General features: G+C 50.6%; 1 protein-coding gene across 1 annotated transcript in view; it reads right to left on the bottom strand.

Annotated features, from left to right (window-relative positions):
• EPS8L2 (EPS8 like 2) overlaps positions 1-19993 on the bottom strand; it is a 59708-nt gene that overhangs the window by 31200 nt on the left and 8515 nt on the right. Inside the window, exons 2-3 of the mRNA XM_032189424.1 lie at positions 8884-8948; positions 8006-8061 (exon numbers count right to left, since the gene is read on the bottom strand). Coding sequence (XP_032045315.1) covers positions 8006-8061; positions 8884-8927 — 100 coding nt within the window. The 5' untranslated portion in view covers positions 8928-8948. The remainder of the gene's footprint in view (positions 1-8005; positions 8062-8883; positions 8949-19993) is intronic.

Below are 19993 nucleotides of genomic sequence, written 5' to 3'. Positions count from 1 at the left end.
CATTGTGTGCACAACAGATCGCCTAGCGGGATAAATTCTGTCCCATGGGAGCAGTTTAGAGGTGAAGGAACTTGGTTAAAGTCAACAGGGATTTTGAGTAGTACAGAGGAGGGCAGAAGAGCCATAGGACTGCTGTAGCACTAAGTGTGACACGAAGCATTCCAACAGTTTTGGGGGAATTTGAGCAGTTTTTCTCCCTCTGGCGGAGGCAGGACCGTGGTGCTCTGCTGATCCTAACGAGGGCTTACAGGTCAGTTATGGGCACGATCCCAAAGCTCTGCCCCGAGATGCCATTTCTGCCCTTCTGTTGCAATCTCATAAACAAAAACTTGCCCACGCTCTTGCTGCACACCAGGGCTGAAGTCACTTGTGGTGCAAACAGGTGCTGCTGTGACAAACGCAGCCATTCGCACCAGCATTGCGAAGGCCCCAGCCTGCCCTCTGTGCACAGCCCTCGCTGCTTAATTAGGGAGTTTTATCACCCAGGATCCTCCCTCATCCTCCCCGCATCTCCCCATATTTGTTTTCTGCTGTTGCTGGGTGGAAGGCTCTGTAGAAAATGTGGGGGACGGGCAACTCATCAGTGAAGAAGTCTGTAGGGAACCAAGGAGTAATATCAGCCAAGTGAAACGCGAGACGGTGCAGCCTTGTGGTGTCGTTGCTTCTGCCCTACATGCAGACCACGCTTGCACAGCCGTGGGGGAGCACAGCCCCCTCTGGTGTGGGCATGGGAGGGAGACTGCATCCGAGCACAGGAAGTCTGTCCCTTTGTCCCCCTCAGGTCAGGTTTGGGAGATGGCTGGCGAACTGCCTCGGCCACCTTGTGCTGGCAAGGTGAGATTGCGGCTGCTGCAGAGCATCCATCTCTGTAGGGGCTGGCACCACAGGGTGACAGGGACCACAGACCTAGAAAGGCTGTTATCCTACAAGGATTTCGAAGGGACTCAAGAGTCAGGACTATTGCTCAAGCACTGAGCTTTGTTTCAAAGCCCTGGTGAAAGACACGGACACAAAGCTGAGACACCGCAGGGGATGAGTAAGGATCCAGTGCAGTGCAACTCGGAGCTGAGATACTGGTATAAAAGTGGTGTGAGCCTGACAGATTTGGCCCTGCCATTCCCATTTGATAGTATTCTTTTGCACATTCTGTTTTATGGCATTTATAGGATTGGTTTGTTATCGTTGGCAGTACCAGGCCAAAGACCTCTCCTTGATTCCCTCCCCCTGCATTGCACTGGAGACCTCCCTGTGTCCATTGGAGCATCCTGAGGAAAGTCCTGGCTGTTGCCTTCTGGAGCTTGCCAATTCCTTATATTATCTATATGCTATCTAGCAGCACACGCGCTCTTTATAGTAACCTGCCTATGTAGTATGAGCTGGTTCTTCTGCCAAAGCAACAGGTCAGGACACAGCCCTTCGGAGGAGAAACGAAGCAGCAAATGCTTCAGAACACTAATGGCAATTATGCAAATTTGTCAGGCCTGCATTAAAAAGCAGCCTTACGAAAGAGCATCCATTCCCAGGATGGGAGCAGGAGGCCAGATCTGATCTGGCAGTTGGATCGCTCATCTGCGGTGTGCAGCGCTGCCGACCCAACAGGCTCCTGCTGCCTCGCCGAGTGGGAGTACGCTCCAGGTTCTGCAGGGTTAGTCAAGGATCTGATTTCGGGCACTGCACAGACCTGCTGCGCCTGGGCTCCCGGCCCCAAGGCAGCTGCAGGCTCTGTTGCTGCCGGAGCTTCCCTGCTTGGGGGTTCCCATGGCTGGCCAGCGCCGGGGACAGTGTGTGGGATGTAGTGCTCCTGCCTGCCCCGTGCCATCCCCTGCCCGGCTCTCCTCCACACCACATGAGTATTTCAAGGAAGGAGAAACCACAGGAGGTTGGAATAACATTGCAACCGGCTTGTTTTGCATGTAGGAGTTGGGATAAGCAATACCAGAGGAAAATTTTGCTGGCTGGGGTAGTGTCTGACATGGGAGCACCTCCCTGCATCGGTGTCACTGTGTCAGCAAAGCCCTCCTGGTGCAGAGCCAGCCTTCAGCCCTAACTGTGTAACTAAGCCCTAACTAAGTCAAAGCGTGGCATTGCAAAAAGATCTGCTGAGCAACGAGAGGAGAAGGGCAGCAGGTATGAAACACCACCAAAAGCTTTAGAGTCACTGCCCAGGCTCCATTTTGGAAGCCTCTTTGCAGCTTCTTCCAAAGCCTCGAGCACCCTGTCCTTCCTGCCACCACCACGGGCCTCTCTGAATGCCAGAGGCTGTTGGTAACAGTGGCCGTGACACTGGGAATCTGTGGGGATAGCCATCCCCCTTTGGGATCTGGAAGCTCCCGAAGTGAATGAGAAGGCTCTCATTGACGCTGGGGGTGTGAACGGGCTGGGCAGCGGGGAGCTGTTGCCTGATAGCACGTTGGCAGCTAGTCGGTGTCAGGAGGCTAAATTCCTCCCTGGCATGCCTAATATTTGCCACTAGCTCAAGCCCAATTGCTCACATTCTTCTTTTATTAGCTGAAGACACAACCCACTCTAGAAGAGCAAATAAAAACCTGACCCTTGTGCACGGGCTGTGCACATCAGGTAACATTGCCTGCCTGTCCTGGCATGCTGAGGGATGGCTAGCAGCATCCTGAGCGGCCGCTCGGCAGAAAATAAACAAGCTACTGAGAAACTCACAGGCAAAGGCATTCCCTGTCCCTTTAAAATCAGAGCTGGGAGAAATATGCCAGGTTATTTTTCACTGAACAATTCAAAATGATGTTTTCTAAGCTCCCCGTAGCCGGTAATGACATTTTTTGAATATCAGGCCCTTGACTTAAGTAAACAAAGTGACAAATTTGCTTCACTTGAGAACCAAAAACCACTCATAATAAAAAGTTTCCCCTATTGTTTTTGTCGTCATTAAGTAACTAATCCAGTGTTTGTTCTCAGAGTACCTGGGCACCCATTTCCATTCAAGAAAATGTCCCTATTAGTAAACTCTGGGCAGATCCTCCATGCAAGGGGAGAAATTGAACTCAGCAGGCTTGAAGCAGCAAGGAAAAAGGGCTGCTGGAGGTGCAGACCAGGCACTATGGGGTCAGAGGGGGAAAGGCCTCTCTGCAGACCCCATTGCTAGCTGCTATCCCAAAAGCATTGCAATGGGGACGTGAGGGCTGCCTGCTCAGAGCAGCCAGGGCCAAGCTGAGCCAGCAGCACTCAGAGCAGAGCCTTCGCCTCCCGGCTGCACCACCACCGGGTTTTGGTCCGCAGGAACCACCAGGAATGCTGGCTTGCTTTCTTTCTTCCAGCCCCGTTTCCAGCTGGAGTATTACGTTTCCAGGCTTTAAATAAAAGGCTCACCCGCAAGGCAGCGTTGCAGAGGAGCCGGCGTAATCTGAAGCTGGAATCTCGGGTGGGAAAGGGGACGTGAAGAAAGACGCTGAAGTGGCACTGAGGGAGCCGGGGGGCAGACAAGGGAGTTATTCAAGGCCGATGACGGGGGAATGGGGAACCAGTGTCTCAGGCAGTGCTCTGACTCGGAGCCGTGTGAGCAGATCAGCGCTGCCCGGGGGCTTTCTTGCGGCGGGCTGAGGAAGCCAACAACAGCAGCAGGTGGGAAAGCTGCCCTGCCTTTCTCTCCACCTATCGTAGGAACATTTCAGCTCCTTGCTGTTGCCCCATTGTACAGGGAAAACATCAGCAGGGACACTCCCTCCTCTGAGCAGCTTTCAGACCATGCTGGCACCGGGCAGGAGCAGGGAAAAGGTGAAATGTGTTGGTCCCGGTGGTGCAGCTGCTGGAGGCAGACAGCTGTGTCCCCCTGTGCCCAGTCCTGTGCTCGAGATCCTGGGCAAGCAGCAAGCAAGTCCTTTGGGACAAGTGTGCAAGAAAAACTGGGCTGATAAACGCCTGATAATTTTAGGGAAAGAAAGGTGGTATCCAGTCAGTGTTTCTGTCTTTCTGCTTGAGCTGGCATAACCCGTGTCTGTAAAGGTGTCTCGCCAAGGCCCTGCTTCACCTTGTGCTCACCCAGGGTGCAAGTGGGGACGTGGGAGAGCAACTGGCAAGGAATTACAGGCCAGGGGAAACAAAGGGGGCTGTCCAGTCTTATCTTCCCCACGTAGCCCCAGGAGGAAATACGGGAGGCCTGCAGAGACCCCAAGGAGCTGGCTTGTGACCATTAAACCTGTCAGTCCTTCACCATCGGCATATTCTGCCTACAGCTCATGGGTCTCCTCTCCCCACGGCTCCCCAGGCAGATGATACCCATCCCAGGGCCCAGAGGGAGCAGTGCTTCTCTTTGTGTTTGCATCCCGTGTCCTGTTACAGCGCTGAAGCCTTTCTTGGGTTACGGGAGGCGTGCAGTGTCAAGTGATCGCGCCTCGCATGCTGCCACCTTGCAGCTCCGTGTTTCTCCAGCCTAACTCGGACCACCGGCTGTGCCCATGCCCTAACCTCCCTTTTCCAGCCCCGTGCCACACCAAGGTTGGGTCTTTCCCAGAAACGAGCATATCAAGGAAGGCAGGTGGCTTGTCACTGTCTCTTGGCAGGGCAAAAAGCAGCTGAGCATCACAGGGACAGACTCGGCACTGAACAGAAGTGAGCTCTGCTGCAGGGCCATTTCCTTCTCCTAGCCCCATGTGAAACCCGCTATAACCATTAAACTCCCCTCAATTCTATGCATCTTCTCACAGTCACAGTGCCTGATCCCTCACGAGAGACAGCACCATCCGATAAACCACAAAAGCAGCTTGGATGAGTGCCTGCAAAAGTCCACCTGGTTATTGCCACAGAAAGGGGTAGCAAGAGTGCTGGGGAGACCGCTGTGCACAGACACCTCCCTTCCAGCCCTTCCCTTGGCTCCTGCCAGAGCCACGTTGGTTTCCCCCCCACGGCCTTTCATCTGGGTTCAGAAGAGATGCCGGTAAGCGGAGAAGCAGCTTAATTTATTTATGGTACGCATTAACATTTATTCGGCCAGTTGCTGTGCATTGAGCAAGGTGGCAACCTGAGAGGTGCCAGCCATTCCCCCTGCTGCCCGCCGAGCCGGGGCTCTCTGTACGGGCAGCCACAGACGCTTCCAGAACACGGAGCTGAGCAAATGTGATGCTGTTCTGCTGAGGGGGGTGGGAAGGATGACACGGCTCCCATGACAGCCAGGCAACTCCAAGGATGGCTGAGCACCCTAGAAAGAGCTCTGATTGAGATTCTGGTAGGGATAGAGCCAGGGGAAGATATCTCAGGGTTGTAAGCCATTTTTCTGCAGAATTCCCCAGTGATTTGGGTCTCTCTGCATCCCTCTGCGTTCACCATAACATAAAAGACTTGGTGCTGTGCCATGTACCCAGTGTCACAGCACTCAGAGCAGGCCAGCTGTGACACCAGGGCAGCCACCTTCCTCAGGGGCTAGCACCTCTGCGGATCTGCGTGGCCCAGAAGCTGGGACCTGGGTGCTGTGAGCCCATCGATTCACAGGATCATTGAGGTTGGAAGAGACCCTTCAGATCATCAAGTCCACCCATCACTACCTAGTCCACCACTGAACCACGTCCCTACGTGCCACATTCACACGTCTCTTAAATACCTCCAGGGATGGTGGCTCCACCACCTCCCTGGGCAGCCTGCCCCAACACCTGACCACCCTTCCCATGAGGAAATTCTTCCTAATATCCAATCTAAGACACCTGTGTGCTTTGGATCTGCAGAAGGACGTTACCCAGTGAGCTTTAAATGCAGCAGATGTCTGCATGCTCATCGCACCCAGACTTTGGAGGCCTGGCAGTGTGCACAGGCTGAGGGTCCAGCCTGACTGCACCAGAGAAAAATGGAAACATAAAAAGTCTCCTAAGCTCTGAATGTCCCTTAGCAGCATCATAATCACATAATCAAGGCCAGCTCGGCTTGATGTGATTTGTTTCATTATGAAACATAATTCTCCCTGGAATTTTAGTTCTTGCCTGCCCTCCACCCCCAAATGTGCCAGCTCACAGCAGAAACTGATGTTGGGGGAGGGAGGATTCAAGTGGGAACGGGACCCAAACATTTAAATGTTGGCTTAACACACACTGAGTGTCCTTTGGAAAAGGCACACTGAATTAGTGAGCAAGTCTCAAGCTCTGCCAGGCATAAACTCCATGGACGTGCTTGTGCATACGGGGCCGAGCCAGCTGACAGCCACTGATTTCTGCAGTAAATTACCGCAGCCCTCATAGTGCCCTGCTGAGGCAGGAGGGAAATCAGGGGCCGCTGATTTAATTCCTCTTGAGGATTTGGCCTCTGGACTTACAGTACTTGTTTGAGGTTTGCTGGAATTTGGTGGGAGAGGTCCTGTTCTTGCTGAAATTTGCTTTCGGGGTGTGTCCATGAAAAAAAAAAAATGAAGATATGAAGATGTAACTCAGCATTTAAAATGACTTATTTGAGAAAGTGTTTGGTTTCAAAACAGTTTTTCACCTTTTCCCTTTGCTTGCTTTTACGATGAAGGCATTGCAGGGTGGGCAGTACTCACCACCAGATGCTGCCACATCAGTTCTGTGCACACAATTAGATCCCACCCCAACACCCTGATAATTCAGAGCTCTGGGCTGTCTCCATCAGTGGGTGCTAACCTGAGCTCATGCCCTGTTTCCAACACAGTTTTCAACTCTCAGTTTCATTTTCTCATGTCTCTGTATGGCTCTCTATTTACCTTGCAACTAAAATGTTTCTGGCCCCGATTTGCAAGATTTGCATGAGCTTTCAGAGCAGAGCAAAGGAAATGGTGCTGTCAGAGGCAGGACGAGCTCAACTGAGATGGCAGTCCTGTGTGCAGAGTGGAGCAGCACCCGAACATTGCCACTCCTCGGCCTCTCTCTTCTTTCTGGGCTTAACACATGTCCTTTCATCCCAAGACAAATGACAGACACAGTTCAAACCTTCTCTTGGCACCTGCCCATCATGCAGCATCGAGGCCAGAAGTAGCCCTGTCCAGTAGCATTAAATTGCTCATCCACCTTTATTCCCATGTTTCACTTCTTTGCAGCTAGTCAGTTAGCATTTCCTATGTTTAACACTTCATCCTCTAAGTACAGCTCCTACCTTCCCACCAGTGCCCTCTTCTTGAAATCCATCATTTGGGGGACACAGTTTCAGGCCACTCCACACTGATGAAACTCCAGGCAAAGCCATTCAGCAACCAAAAGCACTTTCCAGGGACAAACACAGCCACCCTCATCTTGCCGCACCAAAGGGAGCTTGCCAACCAAATACAAGCTGTCACAGCCCTTCCACACCCTATGCAAGCACCAACCTGGCAAACTGACAGCTCTCTGGTGGGAGAGTTTGCAGGTTTGGGCTCCCTAAAAGCTGCAAGTGTTCCCCCTGACAAAACCCCTTCTCTTTATCCAGAGAGCAGCTGAGGGGGATGACTTCTGACACAGCTCTCTGCTTGTTCTGCCCATCCCAGCACACCCCACAGGTCAAGGCTTCACCTGGGATGCATTAAGAGAGCTTCTAAGATCAGGAAGAACTGTTATTGATACCTAAACGTTCTCTACTACTCCTCAGCCCATGTTTTGCTGGCTCCTCTGGAGCTCTGGTGGTTTATGGACAAGCTGCAGATCAGGCTCTGCACAAGCGCCAATCCCACCAATTCCCTCTGCTTCCGACCAGCCAAAGGGCACTGGAGTTTTCATGGCTCACCGAGTAGTTAAAAGAGTATAATCATTAACATGTTGAGGACAGTTTTTCCTTTGTCGGGCCCCTTATGGGGTTATCTCACTAGCATAACTGGAGAGGATCTGGGTGGCAGGTGGGAGCCGTGCCTGCATTTGCTTGCCTGTCTGCACGAAATCACCGCTGGGCCCTGCATGGGAGACGGCAGCGTGGAGGCAAGATGCATTTTCACTGCCATGTCAGGGCAGCTGCTGTGCGTGGAGGTCTGAAACACAGGCCCAAGTACCGGCCTAAAGCTCCCTAGCAGCTGTCTCCAGATCTCCAGAGGTGCCCTTGCTATAGCAAACCCTACATGTCCGTGGGCATGACTTACCATACAGGTCCTTTGCGCTCAGCTTGGAGGCTCCGTCCGCTCTGCCCATGCTGCCACTGTAAGAGAGACAAGGCAGAAATCAGCTGTCACTTTTTAACCTCATTAACATCTGCTCTCACGTGCGATGCACGCGGTGATCGGCACTGCAGCCCCATGGCAATCCCAAGGGAGAGCAGAACTGCCCTCCTCACCATGTCTATCTGGCATGCTGTCCCAAATCATCTGTGTTTGCTCCTCTGACAGTGCTAGGGAAAAGGAGAACCCCCATTTTACCACTGAGTCCACCTAAACCCAAGACAGCTTAAGAGCCAGGCCTTAGGGCCCTTGTTAATGGACCCTTTTAAAACCCACCTCAGCTGCTCAGACACAGAAAGCAGCCCCTATAAAAACATGCAAGGACATAAATGAGAGCAAAATGCTTTGAGTTTGGGGTGTCAGGCCCCTAGGAATGGGTTATATCCCCTGTAAGGCCATCCCTCCCCCTGCCCTGTCTGCCCAGGCTGTGTGTGGGAGTGTGCAGCCTGAGGGAACGGTGGGGACAGGGGAGGATCAAAGTGGCACCTCAGGGTGCCATGGCTGAGGCAGGGGGTGGCCAGCAGCTCCTGTCACGATGTCCCCCTGGGTGCTGGCGGTGGTCGGCAGCACTCTTACACCCACTCTCCAGAGACCAGGAACGTGCAGGAAAGTCGTGCCCGTGAGGTGAGGGGCAGTAATGCTGGGTACCACCACAGCTTGTGAGGTGCCCACGGAGGGTGAAACAAACCCCTGGGATCTGCAGGGGATGGCAAGCGGGACCCCCAGAAGCATCCCCCTGGGTGGTGGGAAGGAGCAGAAGTGCCAGCCATGAGATGGAGGGAGCCCACCATGGAGATCCTTACTTTGCTGAGCCAGAGCTGCTGCCGAGGGATCCCTTGAGACTCATGTTGCTTCACAGGACAGGCAGCTGCAGCAGAAGCAGAGGACACAGGGTTAGCAATCAGAAACCAGCCATCACACACTCAGATGATTTATCCGTGTGCATGGTGCCTTTCCCACCTCTGACTTTGGGTCCCCAGGCAGCAGCCTGGGCAGGTGAAAGCAGTCAGCTGGGCACAGTGGGGTTTCCAGGCTGGTCTCTGCCCTGTGGCTCAGACACTTGTCACAGCTCTGACCTGGGCCAAGGTGAAGATGACACAACCTTTCTGAAACCTACTTCCACCTCTCCCCTCTCACCCAGCCTGTGCAGGCACACCCAGACTCCGTGGCATCTCAGCACAGCCACCTTCTACCAATGCAGCCCTGCCGATGGTTTAGTATGGCCCGATCAGACCTTTGCCTTTATGGCCTCTCTGAGGCGATTAGCAGGCTCACAGATCACTGTGGCCGTGTGCTCACCATGGTAAGTGTCCTGAGTCATTTTTCATGTCCGTACTGCCATTATCTTATGCCATGTGGCTAAACACTAGCTGTTAAAGTATCCTCACCTAGTGTATTCCCTGAATAGAGAAAAGACTGCTCCACCGGCAGCATAAGGATGGAGAAAATAATTACTGCACTGGCTGGCTGCTTGGTGAGAGGCAGGCAGGCTTAGCACTGATATTTCACCTCCTTCTGCTGATGAGAATTGTAAGTAATGAGAAAATGCTTGAGAGAGATGCAGGCGCTGCTCTGAGAGCAGAACTGCAAGGGAAAAAAAAAAAAAAAAAAAAAAGGGAAAACAAGGTATAATAAAAACTCGGGGAACATTTCATATTGGGATTCAAGATATCCACCTCAGTTCTAGTGCGTGAGTTGAAGGAAAGCCAAGACAAACTCTTCAAGGTTTTTTATTCCCTTTTAAGAAGCTCGGGAGGCACCTGTGTGTGGGCTGTGCACTCAGCGCCTCTTTTCCTTCTCCTGGGTCAGACCCTGCTCACCTCATTATGAGGTTGTCAGAATTCAAAGGTATGGCTTTAAGATACCAGTTGGTGGTCTGAAGGAAGGCATTAATTGCTGTTTTCAGTGGGAGCTCCTGCAATGGAACCTTTCAAGGTGGTTGGCACGTGCAGAGCTGCCTCCCTGAGGTTTTGCTTAACTGAGTTTAGGCTCAATCTGTGTGCAATCCCTGGGGAATACTTTGGAGTCATCCCTGGCATCTGGGATTTCCCAACGGGAGGCTGACTGTCTCTGCTGCAGGGCTTGTTGTATCATCGGCAGAGCTGCCCGAGATTCCCTAGGTATCCGGTTTTATTCCTCGTGTTGGAAACGCTCGCTTGTGGTATTTTGCTCTGTACGTTTTGCCCTGAGGTCAGGGCAGATTCGCAGCTTTCCTACCGATTGTAACACGTCAGAGGGATGTGCTTTGTGGCGATACAGCTCTCCAGGTGAGGCACACAGCATGCAGGTACGCTGCTGCTACCATTGCACAGCCACACACTCGTGTTCACACGGACTCCCCTGGCATTTTCTGGGCTCAGCCTGATGGCTTTTGGCCTCTTTTGTATCGCAGTAATGCTCCTCAGTGCTAAGGCACGGGTAGAAAATACTTTGAAGTGTAATTTGTAGATAGTATATTAAATTCCCATTTTCATGTATTAAATTCCCATTTTCATCTCTCTTTTGGCAGACACCAAAGTCCATGCACACACAAACGTGGCTATAAATTTATATATGTTAGAATAGAAACTTGGTGTTCTGCCAGCCTCTCTGAGCGTAAGAAAACCCGTCCCTGTGCCCAGGCTTAGGTACCTGTGAATTTTTCCTCTGTTAATAGCTGTCTGCTGGTTTCCTCTTACAGTCCTCAAACGGTTCCTATCTCTCAGATCTCTGTGTACATTAGCATAAGATACCTGGAAAAGGGAACGTGCTCTAATAAACCCAGCTCTCTTCTGTTTACTTTATACTGTCTGAGCACTTTAGTCCCATGGCTAATGATCAGAGCTGGGAACGTTTCTGCTTATTAATGTAATATTTCTGGCTCCCTTTCACTTACTGCCGCAGGGCCGTGTCCTTAATGGGCTGAAATCCAGGTTACTCCAGAAGGTAAGGGAGTGCCGAGTTTGCCTGGTGGAGTTCAGAGCTTGCTCCCAGGCCCCAGCTGTAAAAAACAACAGGAGGAACCAGGGTCGCAGCCGAGGACTTGCTGCTTTTGGTTTCTCCTTCACAAGCAAAAGACAAGCTCTAGGGGATCTGGTCCTGCTTTTAGAAGAATCCATCTGGCCAAATCCTGCCTTGCTGCCAGAGGAATGGGAATGACAGCATTCACTGCTCAGCCTCAGGGGTAGAAATGGACCAGCCATAAAATGTGCCAATTCTTTATCTGCTGATGGTTAATAAGAAAATACCTAAGGGAGTAAGCTGGGCTCCCTAGAGGAAGGCAGAATAAGCTAGTACGTACCTTGGCTAGTAGAAGTGTCTCCAGACCTTTGCAGTTACCAGAACTACCTGCCAACATGCTGCCTGCAGTGTGCAATGGGAACAACCTGACGCCCGGAAAACAGCACGAGAGGCTTTGTGCCCCTCGTACGCTGATGCTCCAACAGGCTTTTGCTTAGCTGAGCAGAAGCTGTAATGTGTTAGCATGAAATGTCAGCGGTGCTGATATCAATTGCTCTGTCTGACCCATCTGCCTGAGTGATCCCTGCTCCATTTCCTTGTTGGTAATTGCAGTAACCCCAGTGCTCCCAGTGCCCCCCGTGCCCCCAGTCCTTTGCCTGCTGGGAGGTTGTGCTCGCTTCCAGGTCTCCTGCACCTGAACAAGGGCACGGAGCAGGGAGCAGTGTGAGTGCCTGCCGAGTCAGCAGGTTTTTATCCTGCTGGGCTCCCTGCTTTTTATTTATTCATGATATTTTCATTATTTAACCTTCTTGATGCTGCTTTAAGGACCATGTCTCTGTTCAAACTCGTGTTAAGTGAAATGAGGGTGTGGTGTGATGCTGGCCAAATTAAACCAGGACAGATCCTTGAGCCAGAGCTTTTAATTCAGTTTAAATTGTCTGATATTAATTGAATCCTGGCTGGTTGACTGGAGGAGGACACGCTTCTGATGGGTTGGAGTCTTTATAATTATTTTGCTAAATTGAGAGACAACCAGACTTGAATAAGATGAAGAAGGGGCTGAGAGAACATCACTTCTAAATGTGGATGGAGCCAGGGACAAGAAGCAAGAAGCTCAGGGGGCTGTGACCAAGCAGCTTGCTTTCCTGGGTTCCCTGTCCCCATGGGGACATCTCTAAGAGCTCCATCAACCTGCAACCTCAATGCACATGTTGTCTTCACCTTCTGCTGTCATTACAGCTGTGCTCACACTCTCTTGATTAGAGGGTTCCTGATCTCTCTCTTATCTCCCTGCAGGGTGTGGCTGCTTTCTCCTCCTTCCCCAGTGGGCCAGCATGCATAAGGAAGGGAAGCAAGAGGCAAATTTAGCAGTGATCCTGTAAAGCCTCCATCCCACATCTCTATCTGCCCAAGCCATGCCCAGAGGTCCCATGTGCTGAACTGGGGGCCCAAGGGAGACCAGTGGAAGCCAGTGCTGGAGGACACTGAGGTGGGTGAAGCATTGTGCTTAAAAGCCAAGGAAATCTCACTCCCTGATTTTCCGGACATCCTTGCCCTTGAAGGTCAAATATCCTCCCAAAGACACACATATTCATGATAGGAGCTTGTCATTGTTGTCTGTAATGACAACAATGTCTCCATTTCTGTACTTTTATTGTAAGTGGAAAAGGGCCATGCATTGTTTTGACTTTCTTTGAGCCTTTGAAGAGGGAGCTGCAGCCCTGCAAGGGTGGAGAAGCTCTGGGATAGAGGAAAAAGTAATAGCTCTCTTTTCTGTGGGCCGATCACTGCAATTGTTATACAGTATTTTTATCAGGAATATTTCCCACTCGTCTGCTGTGGCCATGCATTGTTTTTGTTCTCAAGCAAATGGAAAGGGATTGTGAAAAATTCTAAATATTGGGTGAAGATTGGACAACTTGAAAGTAGGAAATATTCGTGTATTTTTAGGGCCAGTACAATTCTCATCATAATCACAGTGAATACCAGTAACAATAGCAGCATCTAGTGCCTGCAAGTGTTTTTCCTCACAGGTCTAAGAGCACCTTTAAGACTGAGATCAGAGTGGGCTGGAGAGGGTTTGTTGGTGTCAGAGCCCATCACAATACACAGCTGTAGCAGCAGAGAAATGCTGGGCAGAATGTAACAGGTTTTGCTGGAACAGCAGAAAAAAATAAGGCCAAGCTCAACTTAAGACACTTGTGAGTAGAAACTTTGATACGTTCAGTCTGAAATTATCTCCAGTTTAACATCTGTTAAAACTCAGCTGGATTGTGTACTTTAATGTTAGCTAGATTGTGTTTGATATTTATCGAGGACAAAATATATTCATCTATGTGAAAGAGCTGTTTGAGTGTGATTTTCCCTAAGTTTGTATTGGATGAGATTTTTGAAATTTTCTGTTTTAATTCCAAGCTGGGATGAAGCCAAATCTCAGAAACTTTCAGGAAAAATAACTAAAAACAAAACAAACAAACAAAAAAAACAGTTATTTTTCTGTGAAGTTCTGATTAGCATTACTTCACCTGTTTTACACACAAGAAAACTGTGGCACAAAGAGCTGGAAAGAACTTGTCAATGACCACGTACATCTTGGTTCTAGAGGAAGGAAAAGGAACTTAACTTTGCATTTCATGCATTGCTCTGTCTGGTAGGACTTGCTACTCCTGAGCCGGGCAGAGTTTTGTTTAAGAACTGTCTCCAAAACCTTAAAACCCAACAAGCTATCTAGGTATAGTAGTAAGCTTATCTGTGCATGGGCTAACTCACTTCTAACAGACCTTGAAAAATCCTGCCAGGTGTGATAGGACTTACAAAATGCCCATGGACTTGCACTGAAATATTATCCTAATTGGAGCCATTGTACTAATACTAATTGGTTTAACCAATGTGTCACCAAAAAGGGGGCAAATAGGGCTTAATGTCCACAGCCTAAAGCTTTTCTTGACTGGTTGGGCCAACAGGGCTCAGGCCAACAAGTGAAGTGGTCCAGGCAGCCCCATCCATGCAGCCCAGAGCTGGTGGTGGGAATGGCCTTGTTCTGCCCCACATGTGAAGTGCCCCAGGACATGGTGAGGGAAGGCACCACCAAGCAGGTTACGGGGCATGAACATGGGTGAAATGTACGTGATGGAAAGGCTGCCCCAGGGCAGGAGGGCACAGATCCCCGGCAGCGTGCTGCTGTCTGTGCAGGCAGCCAGAGCCAACTGGATGGGCCAGGCAGAGGTGCTCAATTAGCAAAAGCCTCGGCAAGCAGCATAAAGCATCAGTTAGAAACATTAGCCGTCCACCTCATGATGTTCTCTTTTTAACTTCCCAGGAAAACAAAGCGCTGTCTGTTAGAGTTGCTGGGTGTTTTTGTAAGGGAATGTGATGCTGACGAAAGCTGTTTGACAGACTGTCCTGCAGAGCTAAGCCTTGTCATGTACACAAGAGCAGAGGAGCACAGGCGCTGTGGCAGGATGTGTCCTGCACTGCTTGGCTTGTCCACTCTCCAGACAGCCCCTGTGAACGTCCCTCCAGCTCCCATCATCTGCCCTACCTGCTGTGGTAACATATGGGAGGAGCTGGCAGACAGAAGGGGCTACATCCCACGCCATCCCACTAACAGAACAGCTTTGTGGTGTTGGGGAGGCTTTGGGGTGTGTGCTCAGTGCTCCCCATGGGGCACCTGAGAGCTATAAATTCACATGGCCTGCTTTAGGTCTCTAAAATGCTTGTGGGGTGTAACCCAGGAGACTGCAGCAGACCTGGGAATTTAACCTGGGTCTTGTGTGTCCTGATCCAGCATCCTTATGAAGAACCCACCCTTCTCTTGCCTTCAGTTGCTTTTCTGAACCTGCCAGGAAGTAAGCCTGGCAGGGCTCACTGAAAGAAACTCAAACCTGTTCTGTAGGGTCTCTTCCAACAGCATACACTTCTTAAAAAAAAAAAAAAAAACCTGTATTGGGGCTAGTCAGATAGCATCAGGGGAAACCCATATCCAGAGCAAAGAAGCAAGTGAACATGCTACGTTTGTTGTTGCTGCTTTGTAAAAGCAAGCAAACAAGACACGTTTCCTCTTAAGACTGGAATTTCCAAATCCCATCTTTCAGATCAGGCCTTGCAAGTCAAGGTGGTTCAGCGAGGCCAAGTCTAAGCTTCACGACTCCATTTGAACCTGTTGCTGGTGATTTCCTGCTTTGAGAAGGGAAAAGCATCCAACCAATCTCTCGCAGAGACTCCCTGGGAGTCCCCTTTATTATCTGCCCTCTTTGAGATATCTTTACAGAGCCCCATGTTTTGGAAAGCAATGAGTATTGTTTTTTTGCTTCCTCCCTCCCACCTGTGGCACCCTTTCACGTTTTCATCTTTGCAGTGACGGAGCCAGTCAAGATCACAGGTCGCTTTGGGAAGATGCTAGCCCCTATGGAAGAGGTGAGCCCAAATGCAAGCATAGCATCAGGGCATGCACAGCATGTAGGTGTTACAGTCGTTAGAATCACAGGCAGTGGGTACAGCCTGCTGGGTGCCTGGAAGGAACACTCCCTGCTCTGCACACAAGATTTTTCACATTGCAGAGATTCTCCACGAGACGAGCACCCGGATAAATACAACCCAGCCCAGCAGGTCAGGGACATCAGTTGCTGGCAGAAAGACACATTGTAGATTTGGCCAAATCCCAGCTGTGACTGGTGTGTTACTCGCTGTGTAGCTATCGAAGGCCCAGGTAGAGAAGAACCAAGTCTTCTTCAGCCTCCATGGAAGAAGCAGGGAGCAGCTTTTTTAGGCCAAGACACCTCTGCCCTACAGCCATCCCTCTTCTTTGATGGGACCGACTGCTGCTTTTTAAGTCTCTCCCCTTCTTATATGCCGTGCCCTTCTGTGCTCAGCCCAAATGGGATAAGATTTATACCCATCACTGAGGATTGTACCCAAGGAGCCAGTGCCTTGTTCACCAGCCTCCTCAGAAACAGCAACCTGTGCTTAAAAAGTGTTTCCTGAGCAAACAGTCCTACTTCCCAGCATTGCAAGGGGAACACCCACATGCTTGTCCGGCAGTTGGGCTTGGCATGAGCGGTCCCCATGGGCCACACAGCCCTGCCAGCTTGCACTAGGAGTTTGGAGGCAACACATCTGCTGTCTGCACTATTGATCCATCATGGGGATGAAATGGAGGCTTGTGTTGAAACACAAAATGGTACCGTGGAGCAGAAGTGCCAATATTTACAAATTCTCGATGTGAGATTCACAGATCACCTAGAGAAAGGATGGGAAATCATCCCCCTGCAGCACACTTGTACACACACACACGTGTGGCTGTTTGCAGTCCATGGCTGATCTGCAAACAGCCCTTAGTGGAGACCCAGGTCAGGAGCCAAGGCAGTGCTGGAGGCTCTGGGAGCCCACAGAGGCCGGTGTGGCAGAGGAAGGCTCTCAGCACAAGCTGAACCAAACTAGGAGCTTTTATATTCCTGCCAGGAGGTAAAACTCCCCTTAAAGAAACAACCAAAAGCAAGTCTAGACAGTGCCTTGCCCTGTAAATATCCAGGGAGAACGCACAAATAGCCACAATCACCAGGATCTTGGGACAAAAATTGGAAGCTGACTCCACCTCCACTGCCCCTCTGAAAGAAGTGTGGGCAGAGTCCTCAGGCTGAGTCACTGCTCCTGAATTCACACTTTTCCTCTCTCTTGGAGAAACCCCACAGAAGCCACGGAAAAGCACAGAGCAGGCCTGGGCTCGCTGTGTCTGCCGAGCCTGTCTCCTCCGGGGCTGCCAAGCTGAGCATTACCTGTGCTTGGGCTGCGGTTTAGCAAGCCTCAGAATCCAGCCCAGAAATAGCGTGCCAAGTATTAATAGATGCTTTTCGAGACATGGAGGGAGGCGGAGGAGTGCACGCTGTATGAAAGCTCTTTAAAATGGTGTAAAAAATCCTAGTTCCAAACTATCCCAATGGGACGAAGCGTGCTGTGAGTCCCCTGGGAAGAAATGCGACATGAGTTCCTTAGGATTCCCAGGAAGGGAAGAGTGGTGTGAGGAATTTTCTAGTCTTTTCCTTTGTGCCCACACCTTCTGCGAGCAAAGGCTGTCCCCTTGTCCAGCTGCTGGCAGATGGGGCATCGGGAGAAGAGAGACAGGCAGGGAACGAGGGGGTTAGAGGGCAGCAAGGGGGTTAGAGCTGTGATTTTCAGAAGGGGGGAGGATTTGACACTGTGCCTCTGTTGCTGAAAGGGATCCTTTTTATTTTCTGTGTAGAAATCAGGACTCGGATGTCAGGCCAGTAAAAACAGGGAGTGACTGCGTGTGTGTCATGTTCCAGAGCAGGACGGATCACGGCCCAAGGCACTGCCCTGTTCTGCTCCAGCCCAGCCTGAAGGAGGGCATTGAATCGCTTCTGTCTTCAAGCAAAGCACCAAAGCCCTGTGCGCAGCTGGCAGCGTGCTCGTGTCTGCTGGCTGCAGGCACTGACTGACTCCCAAAGCTGGTCCTCACGTGCTCCTCACTGCACAACAGGGACACCTCTCCTTTCTCGTTCGGCTTCTTCCAGAAGTAGCAGCTGATCCAACTATCAGACAACTGTCCTGACACCACACTGACACCTGGGTGGTCCCTGTTATCCCCCAGGGGTGTCCGTGGTTTATTGCCAGCTGCAGCCATGCAGGTTGGTGACTGACTGGCTGTTGCAGTGGTGATTGCTTTGGGCTGACCACCCAAGTGCATTAATAGTTCATTAAACATTTGCTCTAATGTGTAGGTACGCCGTGACCCCACCTAGTACCGTACAATCCTTACAAGCCAGCCTCTGCAGCTACTGCTTTTACAGGTGACCTAACAGATAAATTTGGCAGACAAACACATTTTCCAAATTGCTTCCCAGCAAAAGCCTTAGCCCCAGGAGGACCGTGACACAAACCTGAACACCGCTTGCCTGGCTAGTGCCAGCCTAGACAGGGAAGAAATGCTTCAGGGGAGGATGTCTGGGTGGCATGGCTGGTCCCTCACCGACCCCCAGGAGGGGCAGGAGGAGTTGGCCTTGTAAACAGACTCCTGCACACCACCGGTTCATGAGTAAGACAGGGGCATTGAGATCAATGGACATTTCCACTGCCTCCTCCTAAAGGAAGAGCGTTCTTGGTCACTCCCTGGTGTGCTGATTCATTTGTCTGGCAGAGGTTCAGGTGTGCAGCAGGGCAGCTAGTGTGTCGAGAGCTTTTTTCTTTTGCAGCTGAGAGAAGCTTGTTGTTAGGCTGAGAGCCACTTTTGGGGCTGTGTTCAGCATGGTCATCTTGAAGTCCCTGGGGTTGCAGCAAGATGCAGAACATAATGGGTAAATGTGAACCAAGAAATGCTTCTTTCCCTGTGGAGGAAGGTCACACCATGAGATCTTTCCCCAAAGAAAGGGAGAGGAGTGCAGCCTCTCTCCCTCTGCCTGTGCCAGCAAGTAGATGTTCCACGCTGCTCCCTACTCCTTTTACAAATGTCTGCATACAGCACTTCGGGGTTGGGGCAGCTAATACATCAATAATTTTCATTTCCTGCTCTAAAATTCACCCTCTGACTTTGCCCAGGAAGGTGGGGCAGAAGATACGAGGGAGATTCATGTCTTGAAAATCACACTTGATGTTTTAAGGCTTTTCCAGCCTCCTTAGCCTAATCACGACAGCATTCGTTGCCACCTCTTCCCACCCCATTTTATGCTTCCTACTCATATCCTGTCTATGTATTTTTGGCCACTTAAAAACAATTCATTTGAGCTAAAACTTGGCACGTGGGAGCACCGGTACGAGTGTCACTGCAGGAAAACAAGCTGACATCAGTTTAACCAGCTCAGTGACTTGGTGGCAACCACAGTACCAGGGACGTGACAGGGCTCAGGTCACATTTTGGGCTGGCAGGGTGGTGGGGATTCTCTTATCAAATACCACTTGCTGGTCACCCCTGGAAGGCAGAAACAGGAGTTCATCAAAATGTGCTTTGGCTGTCAGTCGTTTATTTGTTTTACCTGAGAAATGTTGAGATTTTTGGATTCCCACAGAGTCCTCCTAGGAACTGAAATGGTGATTTCTGATGCAAAATGTGTTCTGTTGGAAAGTATTTGACCAAACTTCTATGCTCTGCTTGGAGGATAGCCTCTTTTGTGTGGTGAGTTTGCAAATGAGGAAATAAGGGCAGAATGTGAGTGAAAATTATTAAAGTAGGGCAGATAACAAAAACGGCATAACAAAACTGTATGGTCTCACAAAGAGAGAGCTGCAGGCTGAAGTGGAATCAGCTCCTGTGGCTGGGAGGAGAGGTGCAGGGCAAGTGCCTGAGCTGGGAAGAGCAGCTGGCTGTCAGGGGAAGAGTTGCACTTGGTGTCTGGAAACCCACAGAGGATGGGCACAAGGGCAGGTGATACAAATGGGCTTATTCCTTGCCTGCTCTCTTTAACCTCTTCTTAAGCACCCAGGTGGTGGCCCCCAGCAAGTGTGTGCAGGAGCACTATGACTCAGAGCAGGAATCAACAGGGTTTGAAACCCATTCCCCCCAACACACACATTTTTTCACCTTGCTGTTTCATTTTCCAGCCGGATCAGCTCCAGGACCTGACTTGCAGCCCAGCCCCACGAGATATTGTGCCAGCACAATGAAGCAGAGTCACAGAAACACGAACGACCGAGAATGCTTCAAGCCAGCATCACTGCCAAATGTGGAGCCCCCTCCTGCATGTATGCAAGTAAACCCTGATCTTTTTCAGTGTAACCATCTGTGATCTGGGCTCAATGGTTGATTTCCATCACTTGGGCTTTCAGTAGTGCTACCAGGCTCTGGGGATGAGGCCTGCAGGAGCGGGATTTTGCAGCACAAACAGCCAATTATGCAGTAACCAGAACAGTCCCGTGAGAGATCATTCCAAAAACAAACAAAAAAAAATCTGTTCCCTTTGCCCTTTGTTTCATTTAGAATAGAAGGATGTGTGTGGTTGGGTTTATCAAAAGAATTTAAATGGC

The sequence above is a fragment of the Aythya fuligula genome, chromosome 5 (assembly GCF_009819795.1).
Source record: "Aythya fuligula isolate bAytFul2 chromosome 5, bAytFul2.pri, whole genome shotgun sequence".
Taxonomy (NCBI): Eukaryota; Metazoa; Chordata; class Aves; order Anseriformes; family Anatidae; genus Aythya; species Aythya fuligula.
Note: the sequence above shows the minus strand (reverse complement) of the source record. Positions and strands in the feature narration are given on the sequence as shown.